General features: G+C 36.1%; 1 protein-coding gene across 13 annotated transcripts in view; it reads left to right on the forward strand.

Moving 5' to 3' along the window:
- The window catches only part of MYCBP2 (MYC binding protein 2), a 172,573-nt gene that overhangs the window by 66,445 nt on the left and 91,041 nt on the right, over positions 1-15,087 (forward strand). For all 13 annotated transcript variants that reach the window (XM_088052247.1, XM_088052249.1, XM_088052253.1 and 10 more), the window contains 6 exons: positions 1,939-2,058; positions 2,801-2,882; positions 8,747-8,864; positions 11,237-11,441; positions 11,798-11,951; positions 14,285-14,457. In XM_088052247.1, coding sequence (XP_087908373.1) covers positions 1,939-2,058; positions 2,801-2,882; positions 8,747-8,864; positions 11,237-11,441; positions 11,798-11,951; positions 14,285-14,457 — 852 coding nt within the window. The remainder of the gene's footprint in view (positions 1-1,938; positions 2,059-2,800; positions 2,883-8,746; positions 8,865-11,236; positions 11,442-11,797; positions 11,952-14,284; positions 14,458-15,087) is intronic.

The raw sequence follows: 15,087 nt of genomic DNA on the forward strand, positions 1-15,087 counted from the left end.
ATGTGGCTAATGTGACTGCATAGGTGGTGTGGTTGCAGTATGTCCAACATGTTTCGTTGGAGGTGCATGCAACTATGATGCATTCTTACTGGACATGTGTATTTCTGATATGATTATTCAAGTGCATTTACACAGTTGGAGAGCTCATATTTTTCATTATTCAGCAGTGTCTGAGGGAGGAGGGGAGACAGGGGCCACAGTAGGCTTCCAGAATAATCAGCTGATTTTCTGCTCCTGTCTGAAAAACTTGCATGAAATTGGGAAAGAGTAAGCAGACTGCTTTCTGAATAAATAATTCTGGTGGCAATATCAGCTGCTGGAATCACCTCCTGATTACTTTTGCACAAAGAGTTTAATGCAAAAATAGGCATAAAAAAGTTCAAAGGTACTGTATTTGAGAAGTAGTAGAACTTAAATACTGTGAGCTGCTTAAGCAAGAATTACAGGGCTAAGAGGGGGTTGTTGTTAAATGATGGTTCTGTCTCCTTATATTTTCTTTTGTTATTAATACCAGAAAAAAAAAAAAAGCTGCACACAGAGCTATTTCTTCTAATTTGTGTGTGTGTACACAACCTCAAAAATCCCATGTCAATTCTGAGACAGGGATTTTTGACCACGTCTCCATTTCACACATATCCAGCATGTAGTGCATATTTCAAAGGGATACTTTACCCATGCTTTTAAACCTAATTCTTCAAAACCATTAGTACCTATACATGCTGTTCTTTACAGATGTGAACTACATGCAGATTAATGTAATTTCTATACTCAAGTCATGACTAGAAAATAGCTTTATTCTTAAAACAGTAAGATTTTTTTTAAAGCTGGTATGTAATAAAACTCTGAAATGACTTTACTGTATCAGTAGTTTCTCTGCAATAAAAAGAAAATTTTGAGCAATCTGTATAAAAGCAGAATTATATTTAAATTTTTCTTTTAAGTCTGTAATTGCTGTGCTTCACACAGGGAATAATGAAGTCTCGAAGTTCAGACTTCCACTGGTGATTATGATATTCAGGAAAACACATAGAAATTCTAGGTATAGATCAAAATTAACAACACACTGAATTCTCTGAGCAGCAATTGTTTCCCGGTCTGTTCTGTTACTATTGCAGTACTCAGAATTATTACAGAGAGAACGTGCAGTCTTCTATGTGCAGTTATTTTTTGCTTCATGTATTTCTATCATTTATATATGCTAGATAGAGTATGACTTAAGTTTAATAGATGATGGAAACATTCTGATTTCTGAAGAAGATAGTAGCTTGAAAGAAATTTAGGAATAACACATTACACTTCAGTGCTTTTGTCCAATGTGGAGGCAGTTTGACATTAGGAACCAATAATGTGCTTCATACTTAGTAAGCACATGCATGCTTACTAAAGGCAATCACGGAAATGTTGTCTAAAAATGCATGGAAGGAGACATGCTCTTGGCGAGTTGTCTGCTTTGTTAGAAATGAGCTGTGTAAGTGATTGTCAGCTACTTAAAACAAGGGGCTCTGTGACCAACTTGGAGTCAAGTAAACTTTGAGTAGTAATTGGAAAAGGTAGACTAGGCTATGCCTGTTGAGTTTAACTGCAGGGCTGCTAACTTAATAGTGCTACCTTATTGAAAAATGAAAGTGATAGCTGTTAAGCAAAGCTTCTGAAGTTTGAATTTTCTGTTTTGCTAGTTCTTTTTGTCTGCTCTTTGAGAAGTTTCTGCTTTGGAGGATATTTTCTAATGTGTACTTTCATAGTAAGTTGTTTAAAAATAGTTTGTCGTCTTCCACATCTGCTTTGATATACTGCATTTTGAACTGTCTCTTTTGCTACTCTGAGTTCTCTCTTCTACCTTACAAGTGGTGGGGTGGGGAATTATTTACTATTCTTCTATTCATTCTTCTAATGTAACAATTAGACTGCATAGAATATAATTGTAAGTTTTGTTTATAGATGGAAGTGGAGAAAGAGGTGAGAAGGATGCCAGCAAAATCACAACATATCCACCAGGGGCTGTCCGCTTTGACTGTGAACTGCGAGCTGTACAAGTCAGTTGTGGATTTCACCATTCAGGTAAAAGTAAATTAATGTTAATTACAGTACAGATTTTTTTTTTAAAGGTTGTCAAATGTATCTTTACTGCTTTGTGTTCAGTTTTTAATATTGGATGTATGCAGGAGTGCTAAAAGTTGAAAATGTAGGAGGGTCATTTTGTTGCCTACTACACAGTCATAGAAACATACAGTATCTTCAGTTAAAAGGGACCTATAAGGATCATAGAGTCCAACTCCTGGCCCTGCTCAGGACCATCTTGAAGAATCACACCATGTGCCTGGGAAGTATTGCCCAAGCACTTCCTGAATTCTGTCAGGCTTCTGTGACCATTTCCCTAGGGAACTTACTGCAGTGTACAGCTACCCTCTGGGGTAGCTGAACCTTGCCTTAATATCCAGCCTAAACCCCATCTGACACATTTCATGCCATTTCATTACATGCTCTAAAGTAAGATCACCACCCAAATCTCCACATCACCTCCCTGATTCCAGCAGTGAAAGACAGCTCACTGTCCTTCAGCAGTGAAAAGGACTATAAGTATTATATATTGGTTACATCACAGCTTGTAAGCAATTTTGGAGTCAGTTTAAAACATCTGCAGCAGAGCTCTACTCCTGCATAGAGTTGCTAATCATGATGGATTGTGGAATCTGGTCTGGATCTCTTACAAATCATTAACTGCTACTCAGAGGGGTAACTAATACTGGCACAGTGCCATATCATGTGTATATGTTGAAAAAAATATTTTGCTGTTTTTCAGTGGTTTTGATGGAGAATGGTGATGTTTACACATTTGGATATGGGCAGCATGGTCAACTTGGGCACGGTGATGTTAATTCCAGGTAAGATGGTAATCAAAGGATGTGATTGTGTATTACTGTACTGATGCATAAGTTTATCAGGCTAAATTTCTGGTTCTCTGTAGCTAGCAAGTGTGAAAATTCGAATATAGACCAAATAAAGTGCTCTTGTTCTGTACTTACTCCCCATAACTCCCTGAATATAGCTACAATAACAGTGCTCTTGTACTGTATAAGTAATTAATTTAATACATGAAAGCTTCTGTGCATAGTTATTAGCATTGCTTTGATAAGAGAGATTTCTTCTATCTCTTTAATTCTCCCTGCATATATGAGAATTATCTTGAAGTCTTGTTAAGATTTCATTATTTCTGTAAAATATTATATGTACAATAATTTAAATATGATACTGTAAACCTAGATTAACATGTTACTTTTAAATCACTGGTAAGAGTTCACAGAATATTCACAGAATCACAGAATATTCTGATTTGGCAGGGACCCACAAGGATCATCAAATCCAACTCTTTAAGTGAATGGTCTGTATGGGGATCATATGGGGAACAACGCTGGTGTTACTAGCACTGTGCTCTGACCAACTGAGCAAATCTCACTTTACTTATGATAAAGTCCCATTTTTTGCTCATCAGTCATCTCCCAAATGAAGTCCCTAAGCTTTGGTCTCAGCTGCATTTTGTAGTTGCTTGTTTTGGGTGTTGGCAGAAGAGTGATGTGTGCTTTCTCTGTGGTCAGTGGAAATAGAGAAGTCAGCAGAGCATGGAGAGCTGTTTGACTAACAGGCTACTGCTTACATGCTTTAGGTTTGCTTAGTAGCTCTGTGAACTTGATCTCGATTGACTGCAGTGAGAGCATAGATAATTAAATATAGACGTCTTTAATGTGAAGCTCAATCTCACCCTTGGCTTATGCTTAGAGTCTCATTTATACCTTAAAGTAAATTAAAAAAGTGTCCTGCTAAATAAGGAAATGTGATTTAGGTCTTTGGACATGTACATATGCCATGTAATGCACATGATGGAGATTTCTGTAGTAGGAATCTTTGAGACTTTGTGTATGTCTAGAAATGCTCAGTATCCTTATGTGAAAGGCATACAGAGCGGAACATCCATGATCTGTCTTCAGTTCTCTCATTTCTTCTGTAACAGTCAGGTGAAAATCACTGAACATCTCTCCTCCTAATCTCTTTGGAGACTTCAAAACCCTTTCTTTTGTCAAGTTCCTGAAGAAATCATCATCATCTTAAAACTTGCAGTGGATTCACTAAGATAAACGGGGAGAGGAAAGAAAGTATACTGGAAATACTACCTTGTATTGGCTGCTGTGCATGACAGTAGTCTCTGAACTGTTACCCCTCCTCAGTTTGCATTAGACTGGTGAATACAGTCTGGGTTTCTCTCTATCGTAGAGTCATATCACAGACAAGTACTTTGTTTTTCCTTCCTGGAAATTCTTGGGTATATGTTCCAAAGAACAATGGCTTAAACTAGAAATTCAAGTTGCTATTAGAATAAGGCTGGTATCTGTCTCAAAGACTGAAGAGGTACATACAGCAGTGCCATTTGTACTGGTAACTTTATGTTACCTATTTCCAACTTTGATGAAATTACTTGGCTATTCAGAAGGTTTTGGAGCTATCTGCTGTATTTGCCAGTATTTCAGGTGGTAAACCCTACATCTGTTGCTTATTTAGATAGAAACTGGATGAAGACCAATAGTAGTTCCAAGTGAGATCCTAAAGGAGAATATGAAAAATCTTGTGCTGATGGATAGTGCTTGACCAGAAATAGAAGCTGAGGAGGTGCAAGTGACTAGGTACAGACCTTTCTATCATTCTACATCAGACTCTAGAAAGTGTCTGAAAAAAGCCTTGAAGAAGTATGGAGTATGTCCTATGCATGAGAACTGGCTATAGTACTATATTGCTATTTAGCACCATCATTCAAATTATAATTTCTTCATTGATGTACTTCTTTTTCCAGCTTTAAGTAGAGATCTCTCCTCTGTCCTCACAGTAAGGGATTCAGAGAAGGAAACAGGGAATCCTTATGCAGAGTTCCACCTCAGTTGGGACGCAGTGGTGCTCAGATGGCCAGCTCCTGCCAGGTCAGTGGTATGTCAGTCATGCAGTGTGTCACATTGCCTGTATTGACCTCAGGAAGAGCATCATCTTCTGAATCCAGGAACTGATACTTTACTGTATTTCTTGGAGAGAGAGAGAGAAGAGAGAGGAAGAAAAAAAAGTAATATTTAGGCATCCTTTCAGAGACTTTTGTCTTGCAGTGTAAAGCTTTAGTAGTGAGACTATTTTTTAAAGTCTTGAAAATGCTCAAGTATTTTGAATTCTGAACACCTGTTCAGACATGCCTTTCTTCTTAATTAAGGGAATTCTGGACTCTTCTGTTAGAATATTATAAACATCACAAATTCCTCCTCTACTTCAGGAGGAATGAAGTAGATTATATGCCCTATCGGTAAGCTGGAACCATTAAATTAGCCTGTGTAGGCTTTTTGTTGTAACAGTGGCAGATGTTGAAGAGCTATTCACTACATGAAAGATTTGTCAGTCTGTGCTTATATTCTCCTCAAATTAGATGCTGATGAATTAGAAACTCAGTGGAAGCAAGAAATGCTTTGCAGTATCTAGTCTTGGTGCAAAATAGCATGTATTGTTCTCAGGTAAGCAGAGGCCTGTTTTTTGCAGATGCTTCTCTCAAGAAGCTGGAAGTTAAAACTTGAGGAACTTTCTGTTACTGTTTAAAATTTGTCTGCATTTTTTTTTTTGTACAAACTTGACTTCAGCACTCCAGTAGCAAGTACATGACCTGGCAGTCAAACTCCAGTAATTGAATGACTCAAGTGATACAGTCTTGATAGGATTTTGCTTCCAAAGGTTCAACAGTAACATAAAGCAAAATTGATCAGACCTTCCACAGATGGTCAGCTATGTTCCACTCAAACAAAAATAGTAGAGACTGTATCCTATTAATAACTTCAGGCGGAAAAAAAAGTGTTCCATTATCTCTGTTTGTTAGGGCCATGTTTCTATATATATTTTCTGATTGTTTTACTCCAGTGCTGGAGTGCAGGTCATATTTACATCTTTTCACCAAATTTCCTCTAAAAGGGAGTAATTTCTAAAATATAAAAATTTCCATTTTCTCTGTAATGAAGTTGTCTAACTCTGCTTGCAATGGACAGAAGTTGCTGCTGGTTTCCTCTTACCCACTACACAGTAACAACTCCCAGTGAACCCGTCTTAACAGCACCACGGTCAGCTGCCCCAAGTGACATGTTTTGGGGACCTGGCAGGCAGCTATTGGCAGCATAAGTACCATGGACAGCAATTGTTGGAACAGGTCATGCATAATGAATTTTCAAAGACTACAACTACTGTCAGAAATGCTTACCCTTTGGGATGGAAGAGGGTTTCCATGTGGACAGCCAGAATGCCTCTGGACCTTCTTCAGGATCCTGAGTTAGCTGATGCATGTACATCTCTGTTCAATTATTTAGCAATTACTACTTTTACCAAGGGATCTCAAGTTACTTCCTCTGTAACTGAGGTTGGTCTTTTGTGATTGACCAAACATTCTGTGACTTTAACACCAGCATCTTTCTACTCCATCCCAGAGGAATAGTTCTTGTTTTCTTTGATCCAGATGGAGAAACTTCAGTTGTTAAAACTTTGTCCAGAGTCTCTCAGATTCTTCAGTATCTATTCTGAGCTTTCCTGTGTTGAGTTTGAGTTGGATAAGGAAATACTCAACAGTATTACAGTTTTTAAATTCCATGTGCACTAATCAAACTGGCTTACTGTGTTTTTTGAAATTCCTTTTCCTTTTATGAAGTGAAAACTAGTTTTCTGCAATTCATGTTTATTTTATGATGTAGTTAAGTTTCTTATTTTTTTTCTGTTCATTTCTAAATGAACTGATAAGCTGTAGTTGGCCATTCCAAAAGCTGGGTGATCTTAATGAAAAAGCTGTTTAAGAAGATAATATATTTCATCTCTGTACATTAGGTGCTAATTTGATTTTGTTCTGCTGTTGCCAAGAGACTATCAAACACAGCATTCATTTAACATTGCTGATAGATTCAATTGGAAAACTAGAGAAATAGTTATGTTGATAATAGCTTAGTTTTTAAGCTTTAAAAAGATGAAATACTATTTTTTTTTTATAAACGTATGATTGATAATTCCATGCCTGCAGCTAACACAATTTTGAGGGTGAGGAAGAAAAACCTAATGATAAAATACTTCCTTTTAACAGGAGTACTTTTGGATTAGTTACTAGTTATATTTTACTTATGTTTTGATGTCTTTTTGAGTTTCCTTGAAGTTAGTGAGAGACAAATGTGAAGTTCTTGTTTTTTTAATTGCATCATTGGTGCTGCTAAACTTCGCTCTGTGTCTTTGTATGATCACAGTGATGTCCAAATCCATGTGTCTACAGACCAATAAAAGCATCTAAGTTTGTCATGTTGTACATTCTTTACTTTTTATTCTGCTCTTTAGTCCCTCTATCTCCACCAGTCAGTGAAAGCTGCATTTACCACCAAAGAATACTTTTTCTGTGTACCTGTGTTAGTCCTTCTTCAGGGTCATCAACCTATCTTCATGCAACTTTTCTCTGCATTTTCATATGTTCACATCTTCCCATCCACCCTTTTTCTGCTGAACATGATGCTTCACCTTCCCCATACTTTCTTGACTTCTGTTTTACCTGCAATTCAGCCAAAATCAGAACGTTGAGATGAACCATCTTTTAGCACATCAGCTGCTAAACAATCACTAGGTAACTATGGACTGGCCTTTTTTAATTCCAGTATAAAACAACCTGATCTTATTTTAGTTACCCTACTTTTGAAAGGTTGTGTTTGAAAGTAAGTTCACATAGTGCTGTCATCCTCTGTATAACTCTGAGCCAGTTTCTAAACATAAAACTCAGTGGGAATAGTTCGTTCTTCAAATTCACAGTCTTCCTAACTCCACAGGAAATATTAGTTCTAGGTAGACATTCATTATGGGATTCAGAGTCTTATAGGTTTCTGTTCTCTTTATTGGGATTGAAATAAAATTTTAGTGTCTCATACTTTTTATCTTCTGTGGTAGCTCTATTCAAAGTCATCAATTTAAGTTTTTTTTCTTTTCTTCTTTAACACCCTGTCATTTTTTTTCCCCTTCATTTTTACTGAAATGGAAAGTTTATTTTCTTATGTCTGTCCATATTTGGGAGACAAATGGACTAGACCTTTTCATGTCTCTCTGGAAAATAGTTTAGAAAGGTCTATTCTTTATTGAGTCTGAGTTTGATGGGAGAGGAGCTGATAGAGAAGAGTAGACCTTTACTTCTTTTATAATTCCCTAGATAATGATCTTGGGAGTGCTGTAGCAATATTGTTTCTGGTAACTGTATGAGCCATATAAGGCTTTGATTGCTTCTTGAGGTTTTTGAAGTGCTTAAGTAGAGTTCTCAGAACATATTTTACTGCTGCATTTCATTGCAATGTATTTTATATTCATTTATTCATGTATTTTATATTTATACAAAGACACACACGTGTATATGTTATTGTAGCTACACAATTGTAATTCTAGACTTACATATTAAATTAATAATTCTGATTCTATGTAGTTTCTGAGTTTAACTGAAGAGAGGGTCCTTGATCTGTTTTCCTGTAGCAGAAGCGCATAAACTTAACTATCCGGTGCAGTCTTTCAAACCTGTTAGTTTAATATGCAAGGTGTTTCTTGGCTTTTGTTTTCTACAGTGTGTGAATCTAGTGAATATATTTCACAGTGATTGAAATACTTACAATACTAATGTATGTTTTAAATGCTGCATGATCATGTATTGATATAGAATTAATTTATTTTTATATAGGGGATGTCCCACTTTGGTGCAAGCATTACCTGGTCCTAGTACACAAGTTACTGCTGGGAGCAACCACACAGCTATTCTCTTAATGGATGGCCAGGTTTTCACATTTGGAAGTTTCTCAGTAAGGAAATGTTATTTGCTTATGGGAATAAGCTAGTAGTTAACGTGTTGTTCAGAGACCTTTCAAGACTGCTTATCCTTGTTCTTACAGAACTGCGCATGACTTCTGCATGTCTTCAATGCCTGTTATGTTTTAAAATGTAGCCTTTAGTATTTTTCTGGTTAGAAAAGAAAAATGCCAGGAATTCTTGGGTTGGTTTTTTTTTTTATTTTAATGAAGATGGTGATTTAAAACAGTGTTATAAAGTGCACCAGTTTTCTCAAACTCTTACTGTTTCAAGCTCGGTTTCAAGTGAATGTTGCCTATTCTCTTACTTGTCTCCTTTAGATAGAAAAAATTGTCCTGGTTTCTTTCATAGAAACAGCAGTGAGTTGCCGAAGCTCTGCCTACACTTGAGGGGAGGGGTTATTGCTCAGTATAACACAGCACAACTCCAGTAGTCTTCTTTCATATCCACATGGTATATATTTTCCCATGTCTGTGTGGAATCCTTTCTAATATTCATTAAATAAGCTTTTGAACATTGTTTACTTCCCTTTGTGCCTCTCGCTGTTTGCAAAGATGCCCCTCATAATGATCTCTGCAGAGTCATCTGTTGTTTGCATGTTCCCTCTAATGTTTTTATTGGGATCTTTTTTGTAAAGTCTAGAATATAGGTATTGAGCTATTTTTACATGCTTTAAAAACTATGTGCTGCCAAACACAACAGAAGTTTCACCTTTTGAAATCTTTTTACTCACAAAAAAAATTAAATAAATAAAAAAAAGACAAGTCTGAAATCTTGGAAGCAGAAAGTCATAGTTTGAATTAAAAGTGAGTAATATTCTGTTGTTTTTCAGACTTTAAGCAAGAGGTTTGGTGTTTGTCACCAGCCTGTCAAAACTGACATGGACGTGTAAAAGTTTAAGCTTTGTTGTCTTGCAGTGAAACTCGGCTTCTGAAAAACCAAGTTAACTCTCAGAAATGGAGTATAAAAGCTTGTCAGTTGACTGAGGGTTTTTTCCCCCTTTCTCTAAAAGAAAAAATAAGTTTAGGCCATATTTAGACCACTTGATTTTTGTGTCTGGTTTTAATATTGTAGTACTGGAAAGTTTGCTGAAAGCTTCATAAGTCAAAACAAAATCAAAACAAAGCATGTTACTTAAAAATGTCTTCACTTGGTTTACTTACATTATTATGAAGAAAGAAAGATGAATAATGTGCTGAACAGAAGACATTTTCTGCATATACATTTTTCTTCTCTCTAATCATTTCAACTTCGTTGGCATGCAATGCATTTTCTCTGCCTGGGGGAGGTAGATAGAGCATGTGCAGGTTTCTGGCAGCAGTTCTTTCTACATTCTTTGGTGCAGTATAATGCAAATAATAACCAAATAATACACGTTGGTCCATCTCAGTAACTAGTTGTACATAGAGGTAAGGCCCTAGATTTCCAGGTAAGTGTTAACGAGCGTGTGCGGAAGTACTTGTGGAGCACTTCATGCTTTTTTTAGTTCAAGTTTGATGTGCTAATCAGTTTCTAGGTACTTGTAAGAGGTATTTGCTCTGTAAAACTTAGTCCATATCAGTTCAAAGTTAAATGGAACTTGGACTGTCTATCTGAATATATCTGAATCTATCTGAACATAGATTTTCTTTCTTATGAGTCTGTTCCTTTTTTAGCACTGACATTAATCAGATATTGAACATCGTAGGAAAATAATACTTTTATATTTGATTCTGAAGATGGAGGGGGGGTTATCCATCATAGAGAGCTTGAGTGGTGTTTAATAAAAACTTTAATCAAAAACCTAACTGAAAAGGAAGGAATATATCTGTCAGTAACTCATTCCTTGTAGTTAAGTGTGTAACACTTCGCTTTAGAGCAGCCATTGTGTTTTCATGCTATAATTTCTAATGTCCCCCGCCTCTCTGTTACCACTGTCCGCCCAGCAGCAGCCAGGGAGACAGGGGAGATAGTTTAGCTTATCAAAGAAGAACCTAAAAACGAGCTCTTTCCCTTTGCTGAGATGGCAGTTACAGCTTTATTTCTTAGGATTCTTCGGAGTGAGGTAGCAGGGGGGAAAGAGGAAGAGGTATCGATAAGCACTCCTTTTTGAAGACGGGGAAAGGGGTGGAGGGAATTCACACAACCAATAGGGGGAACTGGGGAGAACAAGATGGGGAAAGAAACTTACAATTCTACATTTTTGGGGGTACATTTTTTGGGTCATACCATTTTTCCTAAGTGCATTACAACATTTTGAAAGGCAGTTCTGTGGTAAATTCTCCTCTGGCTCACCTATTTTGTGTGATGGAACTGTTGAAGTAATTTATCCATCTTTGAGAGTTACTGTTACAGTCACCTACTGATTCTTACATTCTTTCTGCAGAAAGGTCAGCTTGGCAGACCAATTCTGGATATGCCCTACTGGAATGCAAAACCAGCACCTATGCCTAACATAGGCTCCAAATATGGGCGCAAAGCTACATGGATTGGAGCAAGTGGAGACCAGACTTTTCTCCGGATCGATGAAGCTCTCATTAATTCTCATGTGCTTGCTACATCAGAGATATTTGCAAGCAGGCATATAATAGGCAAGAACTCTTCTATATTATTTTAAGTGTATATAGAAGTACTGGAAAAGAAAGTGGGTTCAGTTGTGTAAACAATACAGGAGCAGCTAGTCAAAAAAGTGGATGTAGGGAATGAAAATATTCTGGCTTTCTTGTTTTACTGCATGTGATGATCCTTTGTTTAGAAAGATGGTTTTTATTAAAAATAATAATGTAAAAGTCTAACTTTCACTTGAATTTAAATCTTACTACCATTTATTTTTTTGTTATAGCAGTATATCTGTTCTTCCCTGCTGTATTACATGGCATTTTTTAAGCATGAAGCATTATTGAGTGGAATCTTCACAATTGTTTGCTCTTTTTGCTCCCTGATCTAGGTTTGGTACCAGCTTCAATATCAGAACCTCCTCCTTTTAAATGTCTTCTGATAAACAAAGTAGATGGCAGTTGCAAAACATTCAATGATTCTGAGCAGGAAGACCTTCAAGGTTCTGGTGTGTGTCTGGATCCTGTCTATGATGTTATTTGGAGGCAAGTGTGGATTATAGCTATTAAAATAGTAGTATAAAAATCCTTTTTAAAGTATTTTGCAAGGCTGGAGATTTGATTATACTTACTTTCCCTGTAAATGTAAAACAATTTTCAGTCTTCCATAAATATTTTTCACATTTTTTGGATGGTTTGTTCAAGTAAGCCCAAAACAAACATGTTCTCTTGCCTTATTTTTTGAAATCTTTTCTTTTTGCATCATTCTCATTCCAGTCTAATAATATGTTGGGGACTGAAGTATGTTCTGTTTCTTTACTTTCTTTATTCCCTTTCCTCTGTCTACTTAGTACTTGACTGAATGACTTCCTTGCCATATTCAGCTGCCGTATGTGTGTGTTGTGAATTGTTGTTTTTCTGTCAGGCATTAGTGGTTAAGATCACTAGAGAAGGGGTGGAGCAATGGTGTTCTTTTCAGTTCTGACCTTTTGGGAGGTCAAAAGAAATGTGTTTATTTAGATGACATAGACATTCAGACCAACTGTATTTATTTCTGTCTTTGGAGTCTTCGAGCAAGTGTAGATAATAAGCCTTTCTTCCAACACAGAATCATTACATCTAACTCTTCTACAACAATTTAAAAGCTATGTTAGCTAGGATTTGGAGCGAAATCTGAACTTCTGAGTTCTAGAGCTTGATGGTTTTTAAATTGTTTGAAGACAAAACAAGTTAAAGTGGTGCAGGGAACCAGCTACCCAGTATTCATCTGGAAAAGATGGTGTCTCATAGGATCACGTCTTTAAAAGCTACTTGTATCCTATTTTGGACGTCTTCATCCAAAACTGAGATTCAGGAACTTAACAGCCAATTAACATTATAGCATGTGTTTGCCAGGCATGTTTCTGTATGACACAGGAAGTACCTTGGATGGTTATAGTTCGGTATTTTGTTCATCTCAGGGTTGTTTAAATCTCACCAGTTCAGTTCTTACTCTAATTATGTTTAGATTAGAAATAAGGGTATTATGCATGCACATCTCTTCGAGCTCTATATTTTCAGCATGTTTAAATCCACTGAAAGACTCAATTTGTGAAATAAACTAGTTATCAATGGCCATGGGAATGCAGCAAGTTTCAGGGGAGGCAAGGTAATGATACTCAACTTGAAGACAATAAAATGGTTATTCAGCTTGAGGAAGTACAAAGTCACACGTTCGAGATCATGAGTAAACATGAACTGAAGTATTTTACTGTCTTGCAGTACTTTTGGGGACTGTAGAACTAAATTGAGAGTTTAAATACTTCACTGAAGTGTGGACTTTTTGAGACTGTGCATTTTGAGACTGTGATTTATTTCTCCGTTATATCCCATTCTTGTTCAGTAGAAAATACTAAAACAGTCTGAAGAAGAGACATGTTAATAAATATGCCTGACAGTAGTTAAATACTTGGTATATTATTATTTCTGGACATTTTAATTCATGCATTTTTAAATTATGGATTCAGTTTCTTGTACAGAGACAGCATTCTGATGATGTGCTGCTTAAACATTTCTTCAAAGCTTTGTGACTTAATTTCTTACAAAATTGAAGTGTTCATGGAATGTCACATGTGTGTATAAATTTTAATATTGCTAATATGTTAAAATCCTGAATATATTTGGTGCCCTTTCATATTTTTAGTTAAACTATTTCTTTGTCCATTAGATTTTTAAAGTGTACCAAGTGAAAACTCCTTTTGTGCTTCTTCAGAACACCCTCATAGACCTATGTCATCTTACTGTTTCTTCCTTTTACATAGTGGTTTCAAAGATTTCATTTTCTTTTTCTATGTGTTAATCTATATTATAGAAAGTCTTTGTATTCCCTTGTTTATGCTGCCCTTTTTAATAATCCCTTAAAAACTCATGAGACGATGTTACCCATTTAAAAAAGCCCAAACAAAATATGTTGGATTCCTCAAGATTTTTTTCTCTTATTTGAAGGTAAGCCTTTTACTTTCGCTTGGCATCTTTCAAATTTTTGAGCACATCTGCCATTCTGTTTAGCACTTTGCTAGTTACTTCATACTTCTTAATAGTTAATACTCCTTTAACATTTGTTAGATTTGAGAAATGTCTTAACATTTTCTGAAATTTCTAAACCCATAGTATGACTGTTTGACTTAAAGTATAAAAATAAGTTTTTCTATCTTTTCATTTGCTGGAGTGTTAAGTTAGTTAAGTTTTCATGTATTTGCAATAGTGCTACTGATTTTCAATAGTTTATACCAGCAGATCTACATTTTACATTAAATATCTTAAAAATCTAATTATTGGATAGGTTTTGTATTTTTTCAATAGTTGAAAGATTTTGTTAATTCTGTTTTCTCTTGCCCTAGGTTTCGCCCAAATGCCAGGGAACTGTGGAGTTACAATGCAGTAGTTGCTGATTCCAGGCTTCCCTCAGCTCCAGACATGCAATCCCGGTGTAGTATTTTGAGTCCAGAACTTGCTCTGCCAACAGGTTCCAAAGCTCTGACCACCAGATCTCATGCAGCTTTGCATATTTTAGGTATACATTTATAGCTGATGAGCTGGAGGCTTAGATGAAATAAAGTAACATAACTTAATGTGTAAACAAATAATAATCTAAAAACTTCTGGCGTTTTTCAGTTAAAATTTTACTGTAGTCTTACACCATTGCTCTTAACTCTTACAGTTTTGTTGATGTAGTTATCTCCTGCCTTCTTAAGGATGTTAGAAGATTTTAGAGTTCTAATGGAACTTGCTGTTAGATGCCTGCATAATAAAGTAAGAGTGCTTCCTAGATGATCTTTTTGGTCAGTCTGCAAAGTAAAGTCAGTACTCATAACCTGGAGTCTCAAAAAAACCCCACCCAAACCTGGAAAAAGTATTCTTCAATAAGTTATTTTAAAGTAAATGCAGCATATAAAATTAAACTATAATCTTTGCAGTTTTGTATAATAAGCCACTAAGAAAATTATGATTTCCTTTGGTAGTTTTTTTGTACTCTAAAAATGCAAAAATTAATTCCACTGTGTTCATGTATGAGTTGGCCATATGCAATGTACCCAGTACTTCAAAGCACAGCTTTGGAAGTGATTTGAACTAATTTGTCCACTGATTTTGAAAAGTCGTCTGTTCCTTGACCTGCTCACTTCATTGTGTGCTAGAGATGTGG

The sequence above is a fragment of the Pseudopodoces humilis genome, chromosome 2 (assembly GCF_049639895.1).
Source record: "Pseudopodoces humilis isolate 2021_Gansu_Grassland_sample_001 chromosome 2, ASM4963989v1, whole genome shotgun sequence".
NCBI classification, from domain to species: Eukaryota; Metazoa; Chordata; class Aves; order Passeriformes; family Paridae; genus Pseudopodoces; species Pseudopodoces humilis.